Source organism: Dama dama, chromosome 30, assembly GCF_033118175.1.
Source record: "Dama dama isolate Ldn47 chromosome 30, ASM3311817v1, whole genome shotgun sequence".
NCBI lineage: Eukaryota > Metazoa > Chordata > Mammalia > Artiodactyla > Cervidae > Dama > Dama dama.
In genome coordinates, this window is record NC_083710.1 from 77,863,367 (window position 1) to 77,883,839 (window position 20,473).

At 40.7% G+C, this 20,473-nt stretch overlaps 1 protein-coding gene across 2 annotated transcripts in view; it reads left to right on the plus strand.

The window, feature by feature from the left end:
* Positions 1-441: 441 nt before the first annotated feature.
* Positions 442-20,473, plus strand: part of RAP2A (RAP2A, member of RAS oncogene family) — a 41,186-nt gene continuing 21,154 nt past the window's right edge. Inside the window, exons 1-2 of one of the 2 annotated variants that reach the window (XM_061133031.1) lie at positions 442-832; positions 1,011-2,701. In XM_061133031.1, the coding sequence (XP_060989014.1) occupies positions 519-832; positions 1,011-1,212 (516 nt within the window). In that variant the 5' untranslated portion in view covers positions 442-518 and the 3' untranslated portion in view covers positions 1,213-2,701. Of the gene's footprint in view, positions 833-1,010; positions 2,702-20,473 lie in introns of those variants that run through there. The other variant, XM_061133030.1, reaches the window with a different exon arrangement.

Consider the following 20,473-nt stretch of genomic DNA (forward strand, 5'->3'; position numbering starts at 1 on the left):
CGGCCGGTCGCCTAGGCGACGTGGGCGCAGGGGCGGGGCTTTCGCCGCCGGGCCCCGCCCCCCGGGCCGCCTGGCCCCGCCCCCCGGCAGCGCTGCGGCTCGGGCTCGGGCTCGGGCTCGGGCGCGCGCTCCGCCGCCGGGAAGAGCAGCAGCAGCGGCGGCGGCGGCGGCGGCGGGCGGGGAGCTGGGCGTGGAGGCGCGAGGGGCGGGGCGGGGCGGCCGGGCGGGCGGCACTGCGGGCCCGCGGTTCGGGCGGCTCGGGCGTCTCCTTAGCTCCCGCTCCCCGCTCGCCTTCAGTGCCTGCTGGCGCCCACGGGGCCGCCTTGCCACCCGGCTCGGCCCCTATGCCCAGGGTTGCACTTGCCTCCGCCGGCGCCCGGGGGGCCGCGGCGGCCGTGAGGTGGGGGCGGCCGCGGGAGGCGGCGGGGCCGGCCGCCGGCGCAGGGTCCGGGCGCGCAGCAAGGCGGGCGTAGGTCTATGTCGCGGGCGGCGGCGGCGGCGGCGGCCGCGGAGGGACGATGCGCGAGTACAAAGTGGTGGTGCTGGGCTCGGGCGGGGTCGGCAAATCCGCCCTGACCGTGCAGTTTGTGACCGGCACCTTCATCGAGAAATACGACCCCACCATCGAGGACTTCTACCGCAAGGAGATCGAGGTGGACTCGTCGCCGTCGGTCCTGGAGATCCTGGACACGGCGGGCACCGAGCAGTTCGCGTCCATGCGGGACCTGTACATCAAGAACGGCCAGGGCTTCATCCTCGTCTACAGCCTGGTCAACCAGCAGAGCTTCCAGGACATCAAGCCCATGCGGGACCAGATCATCCGAGTAAAGCGGTGAGAGGGCCGGGGGCGCGGGCAGGGGCTTCCCCGGTGGGGGGCCGGCAGCCCCCTGTTCGGGGATCAGAACTCCCTCCCGCGTGCTCTGAGGTGGCCGTGGGCTGGAGGAGCTGTCTTGGGAGACAGTTTTAGAATCATAACGCTTTATCATAATTTTTTTTTTTTTTTTTACCAGCATCGTCCTCATCCTCTTGAATCTCAAATTTGAGTGCTTTGTTTCACAACTCAAATTTGGCATCCCACAAGCCCAGCTCTTTGTCTCTTGGATGTTACTAGTAGCGCTTGTGCAGAACCCCCAAAGCAAAGAAAGTTTAAATCTCGCAGAGGGGAGAGGGGCGGGTTGGTTTCTGCTGGGAAGAGCAGCTGTGCAAGTATAGTGGAGACATTTTCAGATTCAACAACAAAAAGACCTTTGCAGTTAGTTGACAGCAAAAATTGCCGACACATACGTGGTAAACATGTCAAGTCCGAAGGAAAAAGACCTTTCCCATTTCATAGAAGACTGAAGGGTGCCAGGGCGTTTTAACAAAAATGAACTCTGCAATTAAGATGAAACTTGAAAGACAGATTTGAAGACTTGGCTCAGTAGGATCGAGAAAGTATATTAGTATATGGAGGCATAAATATACCATTCACATTAAAGAATGTAACAACTTTTTTTCCCTTTTTTTAGTCTAGCTGCCTTATTCCTCTCAAAAACAGAAAGAAAAGGGGGGAGGGGGAGGCATTCCTGGAAATAAAGCAAGTTTCTTCAAACGTGTGACTCAAATATTAGCTAATGTAAAGTTAATGCAAATAAGCACTTTCCTAATAGGAACTCTTTTTCTCTAAAGTGTGCATTTTGAAAATATGGCCGGTAGCTTAAATGGCTTATGATATTTGTATTCTCTTAAACTGATTAAATTTTTTCCTATAATTTCAAGAATCAGAAATGCAATGTCTCAGTTCCTAGTTTTAGCAAATTTTTCTAATTACTGTTTAAGTGTACGTTACTGTTTTATTCTTATTATTAATAATTGCTAATAATTTTGATCTAGTGTAATTTTGTTTTTCTTACCCGATTCTACCTATAACCTTAAATTAATAGACATTGGCTGAAAGCTAGTTGTAAGTGTACTGTAGACATAATCTCATTTTTAGCCAAGTTGAATCAACTCATTTTGAAAGAGCAAATACCAAGTCATGTGCCCTCAGGGGTTGTTCAAAAATTCATTACAAGAAGTAGATTTTTGATGCCACATATAAGATCAAAGGGGAAGCCCTCTCCTGAAGCCCCTCCTCCTTAACTCATTGAGTATGCACTTTAATAGGTAAAATAAAATTATGTATATTACTTCTTCCATTAAATTTCAAACTAGAATAAAGTGAATATTTTTACGGTCTCTGATGATGTTCTAAGATCTAAATCTGGTAGCTTTTTTTTTTTTTCAGTATCATTTTTTTAAAGTTAATTGCTATAGTTAACATAGAAATACTTTTGGTGTTAAAGTATGTGATATTAAGAGGCTACATTTAAGTGACTCAAATCTTTAACACTTCCCCCTTACTATTAACAACAACAACAACAACAAAAAATCCCTGTAGAACAGGGCAATCAAACACATTGCCACATGTCAATCTTAGATATATCACATTAAAGTAAATGCCCCAACTGCTCCACTCTTTGTATTTACCTATATACAGATAATACATACATCGATAAAATCACATGCCCAGTGCAAACTTCTTGACAGGAGCCTAGGGGACAGAATAGGGCAAAATGTCATTGGATAGTATAGTTCACATTATTTTGTAGTTTCTTTTGGTGTATTTGAGATCACCAATAATGAGTTAGTCTGAACTTAGTGTACTGAACAATTTATTTGTTTGCAGTATGACCCAGGAAGAAAAAACATGAAACTCTACTTGCCCTGATGTCATTGTACTCACTCGTCTCAGTTCCTGATGTAAAAGATTGAAAAAAATCAGCTGACATGGAGTTCATAAGCTCAAGATAATTGTCCGTAAGAACCACTTGGGCCCCTCTGTGTCCTGATATTTTTTTTACCTCACCCTAACCTCTTTATCTGGCCTCCCAGCCTATAGCATATTTTAAACAATATTGAAAGAAAGGATCTGTGTATTTTATGTACATTATAATACAGTATATATTATGCTAAAGCAGGCATTCAGTGTATTGATTCTTTAACTTTTCCCACTTAAACAATAAAATGTGATTTTCAAATAAGTGCATTTTCTATTCTTTTTGAGGATCAGTTTTTAAGCAGTTGCTGTAGGAGGTATTTGTAGTTGTTCTTTCCCCTCTGCCAGTTAGCTGCTTTACATATTACACACAACAGTTGTTTAAGGATGTTTAATATCACCATAATGCTGATGACATAAGTGAAATGTAGAGAGGGTTGATATTTTTTGCCAAAAACTAGTCACTGGTGGAGAGGATATTTAAACCAAATCTGCATGAATCCATGTACTCTTCTCTTCCTCTGCACCAGGCTGCCTTTGAACTTGGCATTTACTGACAAATTCAATTATGCAGCCTTTGATCTACGGCAGTACTATTCAATTCAAATATAATTGTGGGCCACATGTGTAGTTTTGAAATATCTAGTAGCTGAATTTTTTTTTTTAATGTGAAGCAGGTAAAATTAATTTTAATAATATATTTTATTTAACCCACTCTAAAATACTGTTATGTCAACATGTAATCAGTATTCAAAAACTGAGGTATTTTCATCATATTCTTTTGCATACTAAATTTTCAAAACTTGGGGTTCTGTTTATACTTACTGCACATCTCAGTATTTATAGAGTATTATAGCTGTATTTCAGTTGCTCGGCAGCCACACGTGGCTCCAAGGCTAACATGTGGGACAATGCAGGTCTAAGGTGTAAATGTTTTGGGGATACGCTGGCTTCTCTAAGCCCCAGCTTCCATGTTGTGAATTATGAGTATGGCAGGCACCTCTCAAAGAATCTGCCTGCAGTGCTGGAGACCTAGGTTCAATCCCTAGGTCAGGAAGAACCCCTGGAGAAGGATATGGCAACCCACTCCAGTATTTCTGCCTGGAGAATCCCATGGACAGAGGAGCCTGGTGGGCTACAGCCCATGGAGTCGCAAAGAGTTGGACACAACTAAGCGACTAACACACATGGACGTGCACCTCTCAGAGTCTTTGTCATATTAAATGAGGTGATAGATTTTAAGGTGTCCAGCACAATACCTTGAACATAAAAATGGCAGCTGTTATTTAACTTTGTCTCCTTGTCTGCTTAAATGTTATTTTAGAGGAAATAAATTTGTGGCTGCATTTTGAAATTCATCACCTAGTGTAGACTAGTGAAGTGTTAGTCACTCAGTCATGTCTGACTCTCCGTCCCCATAGATTGTAGCCCCCCAGGTTCCACTGTCCATGGGATCTCCCAGACAAGAATACTGGAGTGGGGAGCCATTCCTTTCTCCAGGGGAATCAACCTGACCCAGGGATTGAACCCAGGTATCCTGCCATTGCAGACAGATTCTTTACCATCTGAGCCACCAGGGAAGCCCAAGATGATACTAAAAAAAGCAATCATGATGAAAACAATCCTTGGAAAAATTTTGTTGGTATTCTTTTAAAATATTTCCGCTTATTAAGGATCTTGCGGGAAAGGCCACAGAATGAACATGTAACTTTTACTGTAGCATCCATGCGTGGGCAACAGTGAAATGGAGCGTGTCGCTGGATTGTTCTTGCATGGAGTGTTGCTTCTAGAAAATATAAAACAGGCCCCCACTCCCTTAAGTGTCTATCAGTCAGTTCAGTTCAGTCGCTCAGTTGTGTCCAACTCTTTGCGACCCCATGGACTGCAGCACACCGGGCTTCCCCATCCATCACCACCTACTCAAACTTAGATCCATTGCGTTGGTGATGCCATCCAACCATCTCATCCTCTGTCGTCTCCTTCTCCTGCCTTCAAGCTTTCCCAGCATCAGGGTCTTTTCCAATGAGTCAGTTCTTCACATCAGGTAGCCAAAGTATTGGAGTTTCAGCTTCAGGATCAGTCCTTCCAATGAATATTCAGGACTAATTTCCTTCAGGATGGACTGGTTGGCTCTCCTTGCAGTCCAAGGGACTCTCAAGAGTCTTCTCCAACACCACAGTTCAAAAGCATCAGTTCTTCAGTGCTCAGCTTTCTTTATAGTCCCAACTCTCACATCCATACACAACTACTGGAAACAAAGTAGTCATAGGTTCATGGATATCCATACACAGGTTTCCCACGCCCCATCTGAAAGGAGAGTGTTCCTATGAAACCTTTCCTAAGCCACAATGGCATAAAGCAAATAAGGGGTTACCTTAGGACATATCGTGCTTACAGATGCACACCCAAAAAATGTGCTAGGTAAAGCTCAGATGCGCATAGACACAGTTCAAAGCGGTGGCAGCTTGATGCTGAGATGCTGAGCGTGGTTCCTGGGGAGGGAGCTTGGGGGTGCCTCTCTCCCCATGGGGTAGTGCTACTTCTCAGCTGCTCACAGCAAACCAAATGCTGAATGCCATTTTCATTTTTCACTTTTAAAAGCAAAAATCACCTGATTTCTTTTGGTTATCAAAAACAGATACTAACAGAGGTCTTTTGTAAAAGCAAAGTGGTATAAAGCAACTTTGGAAAAGCACAGGGTATTTGGAAAGTAGATGCGCAAGTTTCTATCCAAGCCTAGCAGGCCAACTAAATGGTGGTTTTTATAAATTCCCATGCTTGCTTTCATTGAAATTGACTTTGAATGAGATCAAACGCATAGGGAAGAGTGACAGGGATAGAGAATGTATTTCAGTTGAAATAAGACTCGAATTCTTTCTAGTGTCCTGGTTGCTTGTCCCATTCCCCCCAGGGTAAGCTGTGGTCCTGACTTGAAGTATCTTGGAACATGCTGTGGAAGGCCTGTCGTAGGATAAAGCCCAGAAATCCTCACCATGACCAGGCTCAGCATGCTGTTGTCCCTCCCGGCCTTTCCAGCTTCCCCTCTGGCAACCTTCCTCGCCCCTTGCATTCGAGCACCCAGACCTCCTTTTAGTTCCTTTTAGTTCTGTGAAATTGCCTATCTTCTGGGCATTCCTTCTACATGTAGAAATCACCTGCCTTTTGCAGGGTTAAATCCTCCTCTTGGTTGCTGTAGTTTTTTAGTCACTGAGTCATATCCGACTCTTTGCAACCCTATGGACTGTAGCCCTCCAGGCCCCGCTGTCCATGGGATTTCCCAGGCAAAAATACTGGAGTGGGTTGCCATTTCCTCCTCCAGGGGATCTTCCTGACCTAGGGATCAAACCTTCATCTCCTGGTGGCTCAGACAGTACAAGAGTCTGCCTGCAGTGCAGGAGACCTGGGTTCGATCCGTGGGTCAGGAAGATACCCTGAAGGAGGAAATGGCTACCCACTCCAAAATTCTTGCCTGGAGGATTCCAAAGACAGAGGAACCTGGCAGGCTACAGACCATGGGGTAGCAAAGAGTCGGACATGATTGAATGACTAACACACACATAAAAGATTTCCTCCTCAGGGAAGCCTTCCTCATCTTCCCAAATTGAATTTACCCCTTCCCATCTTCCCACACTATACTGACTTCATGCCTTGCCCCTTCCCTCAACCACGCGTATTTCAGACATCAGTGGCACCCTGTACTTCCCCTCTTTTGGTAGTGCTCATCAAAGTTTAAATATTTGGGTGATACTTAAGTACAATCAGTCTTTCTTATTAAACTCTAATCCCATGTGGCTAGCACAGCCCCTGGCACTTAGGAAACAATCAAGAAAAATATGTTGAAAAAATTCAGTGTTCAAAGAAAGATTTACTTTAGTGGCCTCAGTTTCCCCAAGCATTTTAATTTTACAGATAGAGGAGGTGATTCTTTAAAGCCCATTTTGTAGCTGGAGTAGACAGTCTCCCTTCAACTCTTAACATTCTAGGAGAATACTCCTATCTACATAGGGCAACCAGAGAAGAGGTAGTTTAATAAGAACCTTAAAGAATTAGGAACATGACGTCATCCAGATGGAGAACTTGGCATGGGAAATGCTCAACAGATGTTTTGTTCAGGTGCTCAGTCGTGTCCGACTTTTTGCAACTCCATGGACTGCAGCACGCCAGGCTTCCCTGTCCTTCGATATCTCCCCATAGTTTGCTCAAACTCATGTCCATTGAATCGGCAATGCCATACAACCATCCCATCGTCTGTCATCCCCTTCTCCTGCCTTCAGTCTTCCCCAGCATCGGGGTTTTTTTCCAGTGAGTCAACTCTTTGCATCAGGTGGCCAAAGTGTTGGAGCTTCAGCTTCAGCATCAGTCCTTCCAATGAGTATTCAGGACTGATCTCCTTTAGGATTGGCTGGTTTGGTGTCCTTGCAGTTCAAGGGACTCTCAAGAGTTCTCCAGCACCACAGTTCAAAAGCATCAATTTTTAGGTGCTCAGCCTTCTTTATAGTCCAGCTCTCACACTCATCCATGTCTACTGGAAAAACCATAGCTTTGACTAGATGGACCTTTGTTGATAAAGATGGACCTTTGTTGATAAAGTAATATCTCTGCTTTTTAATACGCTGTCTAGGTTTGTCATAACTTTCCTTCCAAGGAACAAGCATGTTTTAATTTCATGGCTATAGTCACAGTCCACAGTGATTTTGGAGCCCAAGAAAATAAAGTCTGTCTCTGTTTCCATTTTTCCCCATCTGTTTGCCATGTAGTGCTGGGACCAGATGCCATGATCTTAGTTTTTTGAATGTTGAGTTTTATGACAGCTTTTTCACTCTCCTATTTCACCTTAATCAAGAGGTTTTTTAGTTCCTCTTTGTTGACTGTTAAATAGACCAGATTAGCTAAATCAGGAATTTATATAAAGTGTGAGAGGAGGTAAGACTAAATATTAATATGCAAAACTGAATTACAGAAGGTTAAAGACTTTCGGACTTGATCTTGTAGTCAAGGAGCACGATCAGGATTGTTGCTGAAATGGTAATATAGTGATGATATGATAGATGGCTTAGTGATAATAGACCAGAATCAGAAGGAAGAGTTGTGAGATACTGTCAGAATCTCATATAAAGATTCTGAGTGAGCATGGTGTCTGTCAGAACAGAAAGGAAAGAATGGATGCAAACGATGTGAAGAACGAATTAATCAAACTTAGTGGGAGAGACGAGGGAAAGGTCAAAAGTAACCTTGACGTTCTGAACATGAGCCAATAGGCTTAGGGAGGAATAGCTGGGGGAGATGTTTTCATCTTTGGAGATGGTGATCATCCAGATAAATGCATCTAATAAGCAATTAGGATATTGGAATAAAGCCTGAAAAGTCAGTTTATGTATGAATACAGAGACTCGAGATCATCTTCATAATTCAGATCTGGAGAGCAGATGAAACCTTCTGGATAGAGTATAGAGAGACAGAAGTGGATGGCCCTTAATAGAAAATAGAAATGTATATGGCCAAGGATAGAACTTGAGAATTTCAAGATACCTAGAGGAGACTTTGTTAGGTTAGAAGAAATGGCGTGTTTTAAGACTGGGAAGAAGACTGGGGAAAGGGGTGGTTAATGTTTACTACCCAAGTGAGTGAGTGACTTTTTTATGTTTTTTTAACCTTATTTATATTTCTGTATCATTTGAGCGATCACTTTTAAGTGACCAGCTGGTTGTTTGCACTTTTTCTTCTCATAACAAGTTGCCAAAAAGCCTGCTCTAAGGTAGAGATGGATTGCCAATTGCTAAAGTATAGATCTTGACCCACAGTAATTTGGCGCACAGAGCTAAAACCAGGAAATACATCCAGTGCTGTTTGTCCCAATAAATGATTTCTGGAATCTGCCACCAACTCCTTCTTCCCCAAACACTACCTTGCCCTCTTTGATCCCCCCGAAAACCAAAATTGTAATTGAGAGCTCCTCCAAGGTACAGAGCCTGATAGCTATGAGTCATCTTTTTACAGCCCAGAGTTTTTTTTTTCCCCCTGAAAGGGGAACTTGGTTTCGCTGCAATGTAAAATTAGAGTAAATTACAGTAGAGTCGGGTTCTTTTTACCATCCCAGGATTAGAATTTTTTGAGTTCACTTTGTAGATGATGTCCCTACAGCTCAGCTTTCTGGGAATACCTCTGTGTAGTTAGCACGATAAGGGAAAAAGTAGTTTGCTATGAATCTTAAAGAATCAGCAGCTTGTGACCTACAAATCTTAATCTAGTTAAGGTTTTGTAATCATTGTATCAATAAAATCTCTAATCAAGGGAATCATTACAGTTTCTTTTTAAAGGTAGATAAGGCAAAAAGAATTTAGCCAGCTAGCCATGCCACTGTATACAAACAAAAGATATAAACCCTCCCCAAATGGATAAATCCTCTGGCAAATGGAACAAATGGATGATTCAAAAGGCAATTTGACCGGCCACTGAAATGAGAAGTATTCAGGCAGGTAGAGGACACTGACCACCTAACTCTCCTTTGGGGAAAAGTCAATAATTGATAAACGTTAAGGAGTAGGAACTAATAAAATATGTCTGGATGATAAAACCAACAAGAAAAGCCAACACAGTTGGAATCTTTTTAAGTTTTCCAATAACACTACACTTGAGTGGTCTAATTGTATGCCATCTTTTCAGAAATTATATATGGCATATTAAGATACATACATTAGATATTTATACATATTTCTAAGCAGTGATCTTTATATAATACTAGGTATACCACACTTAAGGAGGTTTTTCCCAAGGATAATTTTTACTTTATATGGTTTCTCTCTTAGCCATCGTCTTTAGAACCTGAACCCCTGGGGAAAGAAGTGAGGTTCCCATTCTAGAGTTTCCTCTGGCTCTGTTTGGACTTCCCCCCTTCTCTCCATCTGTTCTTTCCTACTGTTTCCTCATGTACTTATGTTTTTCTGGCCTATAGTATAAAAGGAATGCTATGTACCCCACATTTGCAGGGAGAAATATTTGAGTTTGAATATGAGTAGACTTTAACCCAAGATAAAACTGTTGGAGACGGAGTAATTGCAGAAGTAAAAATGAAGAGAGTGTATTTCTGTAGGAAATGTATTATGAAATATTAATGGTGTGCAGAAATATACCATGTATATATTTGCCTTTTTATTTGTAACTTGGACAGTTGTGAAAGTGAAACTCACTCAGTTGCGTCTGACTCTTTGCGACCCCATGGCCTATACAGTCCATGGAATTCTCCAGGCCAGAATATTAGAGTGGGTAGCCTTTCCCTTCTCCAGGGGATCTTCCCAACCCACAGACCAAACCCAGGTCTTGTGCACTGCAGGCGGATTTTTTACCAGCTGAGCCACAAGGGAAGCCCAAGAAGACTGGGCTTTAGCCCATTTCTTTAGCCTATCCCTTCTCCAGCGGATATTCCCGACCCAGGAATTGAACCAGGGTCTCCTGCATTGCAGGGTGATTCTTTACCAACTGAGCTATTAGGGAAGCCCTTTGACCACTGTGATTCATTAAATTAAAAATCATTCTCAGTCTGACAGAAAAATTTCTTAAACACTTTTTTCAATGATATCAATAGTGACAATGCTGTGATTTTAGACATCTGCGTTTCAGTAAAGTATATAAGTAAAATATATTGATAAGATTTAAGGTTATCAAAATAAATTAAAACATATATTTTGATAACCTTAAAGATTAAACCTTCTAAGATTTTGACATGGTGTATACTACTGAATGGGCTTCCCTGGTGGCTCAGATGGTCAAGAATCCACCTGCAGTGTGGGACACCTGGGTTCCATCCCTGGGTTGGGAAGATCCCCTGGAGAAGGGAAAGGCTACCCACTCCAGTATTCTTGTCTAGAGAATTCCATGGACAGAGGAGCCTGGTGGGCTGTAGTCCATGGGGTGCAAAGAGTCAGATATGACCGAGCAGCTCACACACACACACACACACACAGTACTAAATACTGTTTAAATTATACTTAGAAAAGATTGAAACCTCTTTGGAAACATCTGACCTAATATTTCAACTACTTCACCTTTTATTCTTGTAGGAAAACTCTAATAAAAAACAGACACCTATATTAGCCTGATTTTTAATAAATTTCAGTTTAAATTAAAGGTCACCGCTATGAAATAAGATTCTTTTTTTCCAGCATGTGAGTCAGAATAAGGTTATTGGTTATCTGAATCAAATGTCAGCAGCGTATTATATTGAAGACATGGTTTGGAAGGTCCAGTAACAGAACAGCATTGGGATTCTTTGCAGTTTGATGTATTTCATTACTTAATGTTGGAAATGAACTTATCACACATTGCTGAACTCTATCTGAATAAGCTATTTAAAACAGATTGCAGCATGTGAATAAAGTATACTTGTAAATTACACATTCTTTAAATCAAAATGCTGAAATGTATTCACTGGCCGCATTAGATAGATTGTTGGATTTATTTTTGTTTTGAAAACAAGTCAGATTGGTATTTTATGGGGAAGTATGCTGATTAATTATTTTGTGGGTTTTTACAGTTTATTCTTATTGAGATAACTGATGTATACGTTGTGATAGTTGTAGGGTTTTTTCACTCAGTAAAATTACCCAGGGCAAAACATTGTAAAGCTTTAACTTAAAATATTTAGAAGTTATTTCTCATAAAATGTAATGATTTGATATACATATATACTGCAAAATGATCACCACAGTATGTTTAGTTAACATCTGTCACCACACCTAGTTAGAACTTGTGTGTGTGTGCTGACAGCTTTCATGGTTTACTCTCTTAACAACTTTCAAATATCCAATACAGTATTGTTACTATGCTGTACCTTACCTCCCCAGGACTTACTTATTAGTTATTTTATAACTGGTAGCGTATACCTTTTTTTTTTTTTTAACCACCATCACCCATTTACCACCCTCCGTCTGTTCTCTGTATCTTTGAGTTCAGTTTTGTGGTTTATTTGTTTCTCTTAAGATTCTCTATATAAGTGAAATTATACAGCATCTGTGTTTTTCTGTCTGACTTATTCCACTTCACAGGCTACCCTTAAGTTCTATCCCATATTGTCTCAAATGGCAGGATTTCCTTTTGTTTTTTTATTTTCTTATGGTTTAGTAATATTCTGTTTTGTGTATATACCACATTTTCTTTATCAACTGTCCTTCGGTGGATACTTAGGTTGCTTCCATGTCTTGACTCTTGTAAATAATGTGGCAGTGAATTTGAGGGCACATGTATCTCTTTGAAATAGTGATTTTGTTTTCTTCAGATGTAAATATCCAAATGTGGCATCTCTAGATCATATGATAGTTCTATTTTTAATTTTTTGAGGATCTTCCATACTGTTCTCCATGGTGGCTGTGCCAATTTACATCCCTGCCCACTGTGCACGGGGGTTTTGTCTTCTCCACAGTCTCAACAACACTTGTTGTTTTTTGTGTTTTGAGTGATAGTCACTCTAACAGGTGATGATCTCATTGTGACTTTGATATGTCCTTCCCTGATTAGCAGTGTTGAGCACCTTTACGTGTACTTATTGGTCATCTGTATGTCTCCTTCAGAAAAATGTCTGTTCAGATCCTCTTCCCATTTTTTAATTGGATTTTTTTTCTATTGAGTCGTATGAGTCCCCTTTATATTTTGGGTATTAACCCCTTGTAAGGTGTGTGATTTGTAAATGTTTTCTCCCACTCTATAGGTTGCCTTTTCATTTGGTTGATGGTTTCATTTGCTGTGCAGAAGCTTTTTAGCTCTTTTTTTATTTGTTTTGTTGCCTTCGCTTTTTATGTCAAATCCAAAAACTTATTACCAAGACCAGTGTCAAACAGCCTACCACCCTGTGTTTTCTTCTAGGAATTTTATGGTTTTAGGTTTCGTGTTTAAATCTTTAAATCCGTTTTGAGTTGGTTTTTATTTCTGGTGCGAGATAATACTCCAGTTCCATTTTTCTGCATGCAGCTGTCCAATTTTCCCAGCACCAGTCCTGGAAGAAACTACTCGTTCCCCATTGTATATGCTTGGCTACTTTGCTGTGAAGTAGTTGATCGTATATGTGTGGGCATTCTTTAGTCTGTCCCATTGATATATTAATATATATCTGTTTTTATGTTGGTACCATACTGTTTTTATTTCTGTGGCTTTGTAATATAGTTTGGAATCAGGAAGTGTGATGGCCCCTGCTTGGTTCTTCTTTCTCAAGATTCCTTTGGCTATTTGAGGTCTTTTGTAATTCCATACAATTTTAGAATTGTTTATTATATTTATGTGGAAAAGGCCTTTGGAGTTTTGATAGAGATTGAATTGAATCTGTAGACTGCTTTGGGTAGTATGGACATTCTAACAATAATCGTCTAGGCCTTAAGTACAGAACAATCTTAGATTTTCCTTCATTTTCTCTCATCAATGTCTTTTTTTTTTTTATTGTTATTATCTGTCAAAAAGAATATTTTTTAAAAAGCTATCTACTTCTTTGTATTTAGTCAGCAATGAGGGGCTTTTACATTTTATTAAATCATGGCAGTCAGAAATACATTTTATAGTGCACATACAGACATAAATACATGTAACTGAAACCAAAATTTCATGAAACAATAGTTACTCTTGCTGTGTTGCTATTATTATAGTTTCTGTATGATTCTTTTCTTACTTCATTGTTTATAAGTGTTCCTCTTGATCCACTAAATTGATCTCATCACACACAATTTGAAAACTGCTATTGTGGAACATTTTTCTCTAAGAAAAATAAATGGAACTATCTCTTTCATAGTTTGAAACAACTTTTATCTTCTCTTCCCACTTTTCCATTTTCCAACAATGCTGTATAAATGCTCTAAAAGTGAAATAAATTTCCCAACTTGAGTTAGTAAATGCAGCCTCTGTTACGGAAAAAGAAACCATTTAGTCAAGGATCAAAAAGATCCAGAAAGTGTATCTTTTGAGGAAGCATTTATTACTGTTTGTTGGGCAGATTACAATTACGAGGACTTGTTTCTTAAGTAGGTTTGTTCGTCCTGATAAGGCGGGATAGCTCCGGCCCTGTGCGGTGTAGAACAGAGAACGGACGCTACAGTAGGACTGCAACCGGAGTGCGTGTTCATTAGCACAACAGGTTGCTGGAGAGACTGATCTTTATAAGAGGCCTGCCGCATCTCTCCAAGATGATATTGATTCAGCTCTGCCTTTACGACAGTAAAAAGAGATGAAGATGACCATAATTATAGCTATCTTAAAATTACTTTGTAAAATTACCCCAGAGAAACATTATAGACCTTTACTTAAAACACTTAGGAGTGTTGTTTTTCATGTTTTTCTTGGAGCAGCCCTTAAAAATTAATAATTCAAATGTGGAAATCCTACATCCTGTTAATAATTCAGTACATCTTAATATTTTCTTCTTACCAGATGTCTTTACATCTTTCTGCAAATGAAGCCTTAGAGTGTTTTTCTCGAATTTTGGGTGGAAATTTTTATTTTCTTCTTAATTCTAAATACATGCATCCTTAGGTTTCCAATGAACGTAACAAATATACTGTATTTATTGTAGTTGTTCTAATTCAGTTTTTAATTTTATCATACATAATGATCTGATTTTAACCTATGAAGACCCATAACGGTTAATCTGGTTAAAGCTGAGCTTCCGTACTTACTAGTTATGAGGAGCAAGTTAGCATTCTCTGCATCTCAGCTTCCTCATCTGGAATATAGGTATAATATAATAATTGATGAGGTAATGAATGTAAATTTTCTTTGCCTTGGTTCAGTTGCTCAGTTGTGTCTGACTCTTTGCGACCCCATGGACTGCAGCACTTCAGGCTTCCCTGTCCATCACCAACTCCCAGAGCTTGCTCAGACTCATGTCCATCGAGTCAGTGATGCCATCTAACCATCTCATCCTCTGTCGTCCCCTTCTCCTCCCGCCTTCAATCTTTCCCAGCATCAGGGTCTTTTCCATTGAGTCAGTTCTTCGCATCAGGTGGCCAAAGTATTGGAGCTTCAGCTTCAGCATCAGTCCTTCCATTGAATATTCAGGACTGATTTCCTATAGAAATCTTTGCATAGTAACCCTAAAATATCAATAGTAACATTTCACCAAAGATCACAGAAATAGAAATGCGAGCCAAATATTTTCCGACTTTATAAAATCAGTGTACTGCCACGTGATTTCTTAGGCCTTTGACTCAGTTGCCTTCCTATATGTAGATAAATTATATAGCTTATCTAGTATTGCATTTCCATTTTTCCATTGCTTTCTCCTCCGTGGGCTTCCCTGGTGGCTCAGAGGTAAAGAATCTGCCTGCAGTGCAGGAACTATAGGAGACACAGGTTCAGTCCCTGGGTCAGGAAGATCGCCTGGAGAAGGGCATGGCAACCCACTCCAGTATTCTTACCTGTAGAATCCCATGGACAGGGGAGCCTGGTGGGCTACAGTCCATGGGGTCGCAAAGTCGGACATGACTGAAGCGGCTTAGCACAGAGCACAATCTAGTATTGCATTTCCATTTTTCCACTGCTTTCTCCTCCATGTCTGAAGTGCTCATCCAGTGTGTGTTACAGACCTTATAGGCCTGAGTGCTTTGTGTGTTCGCCTTCCACAAGACTCTGTTGCCTATAGATGGTGACAGTATGATTTTGGGCTCACAAAGAATTGTGATTCTTTTTTTTTTTTTTTTAAATGTGTGTTTGTCACTCAGTCATGTCCAACTCTTTGCGACCCCATGGACTGTAGCCTGCCAGGCTCCTCTGTCCATGGAATTCTCCAGGCAAGAATACTGGAGTGGGTTGCCATTTCCTTTTCCATTTTTTTTAGTACATATATGTAAAATATAAAAATATTTCACAGGAAATGATCAGATATATAAAAAGTATTTGTTAAATAACATTTCTTTTTTAAAAAGTTGACAGTGATAATAGACTTTGTGTGAAAGCCAAAATTGCACATGGGGTAGAAATAATTTTAATAGTGTTTATGACTAGTTATATATATAACTACATCTGTATATATGTATATATAGAGAGAGAGAGAAAGAAGGAGGGGGGCAATGGAGGGAAATATGTTGACAGAGCTTTTTAATAAATTGATTCTAGAAGTCTTGTCTTTGCATAAAAGTCATCACTGTCAACATCAAATACTATGGTTTAAAGCATTTTATTTGCATAGCATTGCCCTGGGCGTTATGCAGAATAAGTACAAGATTCTATCTTCGTCCATCTGGTGTGTCAACATGTACTACAAATGAATATATGTTTGACAGTGTTGAGTTTATTATATATGGAGAGAGAGACAGAATACATTTTTTTTTTGGAACAATTTTATTTCTAAGTTTTAAAGTATTATTCCACCAAAGACATTGCTTTTACTAGACCACTTTTTCTAAGGAAGCTTTTGGGGGGTACAACATTTTTCCCCCTTCCTATTTTATTGAGCTGTAACTCACCCACAGCACTATATAAGTTTAAAGTGTACAGCATAATGATTTGACTCATGTACATCATGAAATGATTATCACAGGAGGTTTAGTGAACATTCATAATCTCATGCAGATGCAACATTAAAGAAATAGGAAAAAAAGATTTTTTTTCCTTGTGATGAGACTCTTAGAATTTACTCTCTTAACAACTTTCATTGGTAACATACAACAGTGTTAATTATATTTAATCATGTTGTACATTATATCCTTAGAACTTATTTACTTGGAACTAGAAATTTGCGCATTTTGACTCCTTCATCCAGTTCCTCCCCCAACCCCCATACACCCCTGCCTCTGGTAACCACAAATCTGTTCTCTTTTTCTGTGAGTTTGTTTTTTTGTTTTTGAAGCCTACAACAAATAATTGGCCTACAACGCTATGCGGGTTCCTGGTGCACAACATAGTGATTTGATATTTCTACACATTGCAAAATGATCACCATGATAAGTCCTGTTACCATCTGTCATCATACAAAGATTTTACATTATTATTGATGCTATTCCCCTGTACAGATGTATACTATATATTTCATACTTCTGAATCATTCATTTTGTAACTAGAAGTCTGTGCATCTTAATCCCCCTCACCTATTTCTCTCACCTTTTCTAAAGATGCATTCTGACTCAAAAATTTCTCTCTAAGACTAATGTCAACAATTGTGTATTTGCTTTATTTAGTACATCTTAATCCTCCCTGGAAATGAAATCTTAAAACTTTCTGTCTGTATTTGGTTGTTGAATGGTTTGAGCAGAATTGTTATCTTAGAAAGCATTAAGAAAGCAAACTGATTTATGGATAATTGAGAGAAAATAGAGTCGGTTAGCTAGTACCCAGGGAAGATCGCTGGGAGATAAGCTAAAGATAAAAGTTCATTTAAAAATAAAAGTTTGTTATCAGGGATAGTTTAATATAGATTGAGAAACAAAGGATAAGCTTTATCGCCATATCAGGTTTTTGTTTTTTGGTCTTTGCATTTAGTAAAACTGAAGTTTCCAAATATGCTATATATAAAACTATTTTCGTTCAGTGTCTAATTAAGTCATGTCCGACTCGGTGAGACCCCATAAACTGTGGCCTGCCAGGATCCTCTGTCCATGGGATCTCCCGGGCACCAGGCAAGAATACTGGAGTGGGTTGCCGTTTCCTCCTCCAAAACCATACTGAGATATAATCTCCTCCTCACCCAGACGACCCACGTATACTCAGAATGCTTTCTCTTCTGCTTTGTGAGCCAAACAAACTTTGCCCATCAGTCCTGTTGGCATAATGAGGGGCTCGGTGCTCACTGTAAGACAACTGCATGCTACATGGACACTAACTAGAAAGTTAAGGTGATTTTTTAAGTTTTATTTTAGAGGAGCTAGAGATGAGAAAATAACATCTCGATGATATATCAGTTTACGCATAATACTAATGACACAGAACTTTTTTCAGTGGCCTTACATTAAAGAGCCGTAATGCTTGCATAAACTCTACCTGTTCTTGCTTTCAAATGGCCATTAACCAGTTTGGCATACTTGCTGTCTTCAGAGGGGAAGGACGTAAACACTGTCGGGTGGTAGGTAGGATGCCTCCCAGAGCTACATCCATTTGAAAAGACCACTCCTGGTATTTATTCCTCAGGCTATCCTGAGCACATCATCTGGTTTTACTAAATGAAACAGTTGGACATTTATGGAGGAAGGACTATTTGGGGAAGGCGAGTGGTTCTGTTGCTCCCATCAGCACACGCTGTCGAAATCACAAATCCTCAAGTTTTTGGAGGGGAAGGGGACAGCAGAGGATGAGATGGTTGGATGACTCAATGGACATGAGTTTGAGTAGGCTCTGGGAGTTGGTGATGGACAGGGAGGCCTGGCATGGCGTGGTCCATGGAGTCGCAAAGAGTCGGACACGACTGAGCGACTGAACCGAACTGAACTGAAAGCTTTTGTAGGCCATGCTGATTGGCTTCTAACAATCCCATAAATATTTTCCTTTGAATGAGTACCACCGCTTTCATCTGTTCCCTTTTCTCCAAAGGTGACCTGATGTCTTTTTACCTGGGACAGTTCAGGTTTATGCCTGTTGCCTTGGCACATTTGTTTACGGTGTCCCTTTCCATCTCAAAAGCGTCTCTTGGTAGTAAATTATATAGTCCCTCTAGACTCTTACCTTAAGTTCCCTGTTTTTAGAATCGTGACAATTGCAGCCTGGTTTTTTACATGTATTTTTGAAATACCCAGTCTGTATAAACAGTCTCTTTCTTTGACTTGGCCACTGTCCTTCTGTATTATATTTCTTAACTTGGGGCAGCAGATCCTCATGACCTGGAAATTCAGTTTAAAGAATGACATCTTCTTTACAAAACATGCTAGACTAAAGATGGCTGTGGATTGTTGGACCCGACTCCCAGAAAGAGGTGGGATCTATTTCCCCTCCCCCTGGGCTGGCCTGTAACTACTTTGACCAAGAAAGATGGCGGAAGTGATGCTAAGCAAGTTTGGGGCCTAGTCTCTACAAGGACTGTGCACCTTCCACCATGGTCTTTTGGAGCCTTGAGCTGCCATGTGAGAAGTCCAGCTGCCCTGAAAAGGCCCTGAGACTGTGTGGAGAGAGAGAAGGAGCTGCCTGTCCAACTGTGTCCACTGATGTGCCAAGCCTAAGGTGCAGCCAGCATTGACTGTCCGCCCAGCCCAGCCCTAGCTGAGCATCACTGAGTGAGCCCAGTCAGTACCTCATGGAGCAGAAGAATCACCCAGCTGAGCTCGGCCCAAATTCCTGACTCACACCACCAGAAAATCCAGTAAAATGGTTATGTTAAGCCATTAGTTTTGGGGTAGTTTTTTATACAGCAATAGTTATCTGAAACAGTAAAACATTTTTAGGTGAACATGTTGATATTTTAGAAATTATTTTGATAAAAGAGCACTATTGATCCTTTGGATTTCTCTGTGACAATCTTTAAAGAATATTTAGGATGAGTGATAAGTGAATGGATGAATGTATTTTAGCTATTAAAAGGTGGCAAAGTGATGCAGGCACTCACCCTTTGCCTTCACATTTTATCTGCCCTGTGTCATTTTACTGTTCTTACCCACACGTGACTGACTACACTTTGAAGATCATACTTAATTTTATTAGATTATAACATATTAAAGTTTAGTTTCAGCAGAAAAATCTAAGTCTATTGTATATGCTTTGCACCTGCTTGTAATAATAATAGTCTTACTGGCCCCTCCCCCTGAACTCTGCCCGCAGTGTATATTGTTTATAAACGTAGTTGACATACGCCATCTAACCTGTGTTAAGAATAAAAGCTTCTTCCATGTATTTATTTGGTGGTAGTCTGATTCAATTTTGATATCTAGCACTTGGTACAAAGAAAGCATCTAGTAAATATTTGTTGAATTATAAGTAAATGTTCCTTTAGTTCATTACATTATGGATTTTGACCATTTTTCTTCCAAATATCTGGAGAGCCTTTATGCTGCAAATCAGTTTTAAGCATTTTGGCATCTAATGGAAAGCACGATAAAGGATAAAGAAAAATAAAGCATTCTAGATAAAGTACATCCAAAATGCTCTCTCAGCCTGGGGACCATGGATATGGCTTTCCTGGTGGCTCAGTGGTGAAGAATCTGCCTGCCAGTGCAGGAGACGCAGGTTTGATCCCTGGTCAGGAAGATCCCCTGGAGAAGGAAATGGCAACCCACTCCAGTGTTCTTGCCTGGAGAATTCCACGGACAGAGGAGACTGGTGGGCTACAGTCCGTGGGGTCGCAAGGGAGTCGGACACGACTGAGCGACTAAAACAATAGCAGCCATGGATGTGTTTGCATGGTTTCTGTGACATTTTCACTAGGGGCTCCATGTGAAAGCTGTCATATTTGCAGATCATCACTTCATTAAGTCATTCTGTTTTGTAAGACTGTAAGTGTCAAGAATTGATTCCAGTACTGGAGAAACAGCTACATAAAAACATTCCTGGCCCTTGCTTTCCTAAGGTCCCTGATCTAACTTCAAAGGTGGCACCGCTGGTTTAAGGCAGAAACGAGACCTCGGTTCTCTTCCTTCTCTTCAGTTCTGTTCCATTTTCTTTTTATTATCCCACATTGTTCTGCAAGGCTTCAGAGCCACGGTTCAGCCTACGGCCATACCACCCTGAACACGCCCGATCTCGTCAGAGCCGTGGTTCATATCTAGTGACTTGACTCAGCAGTGTTTG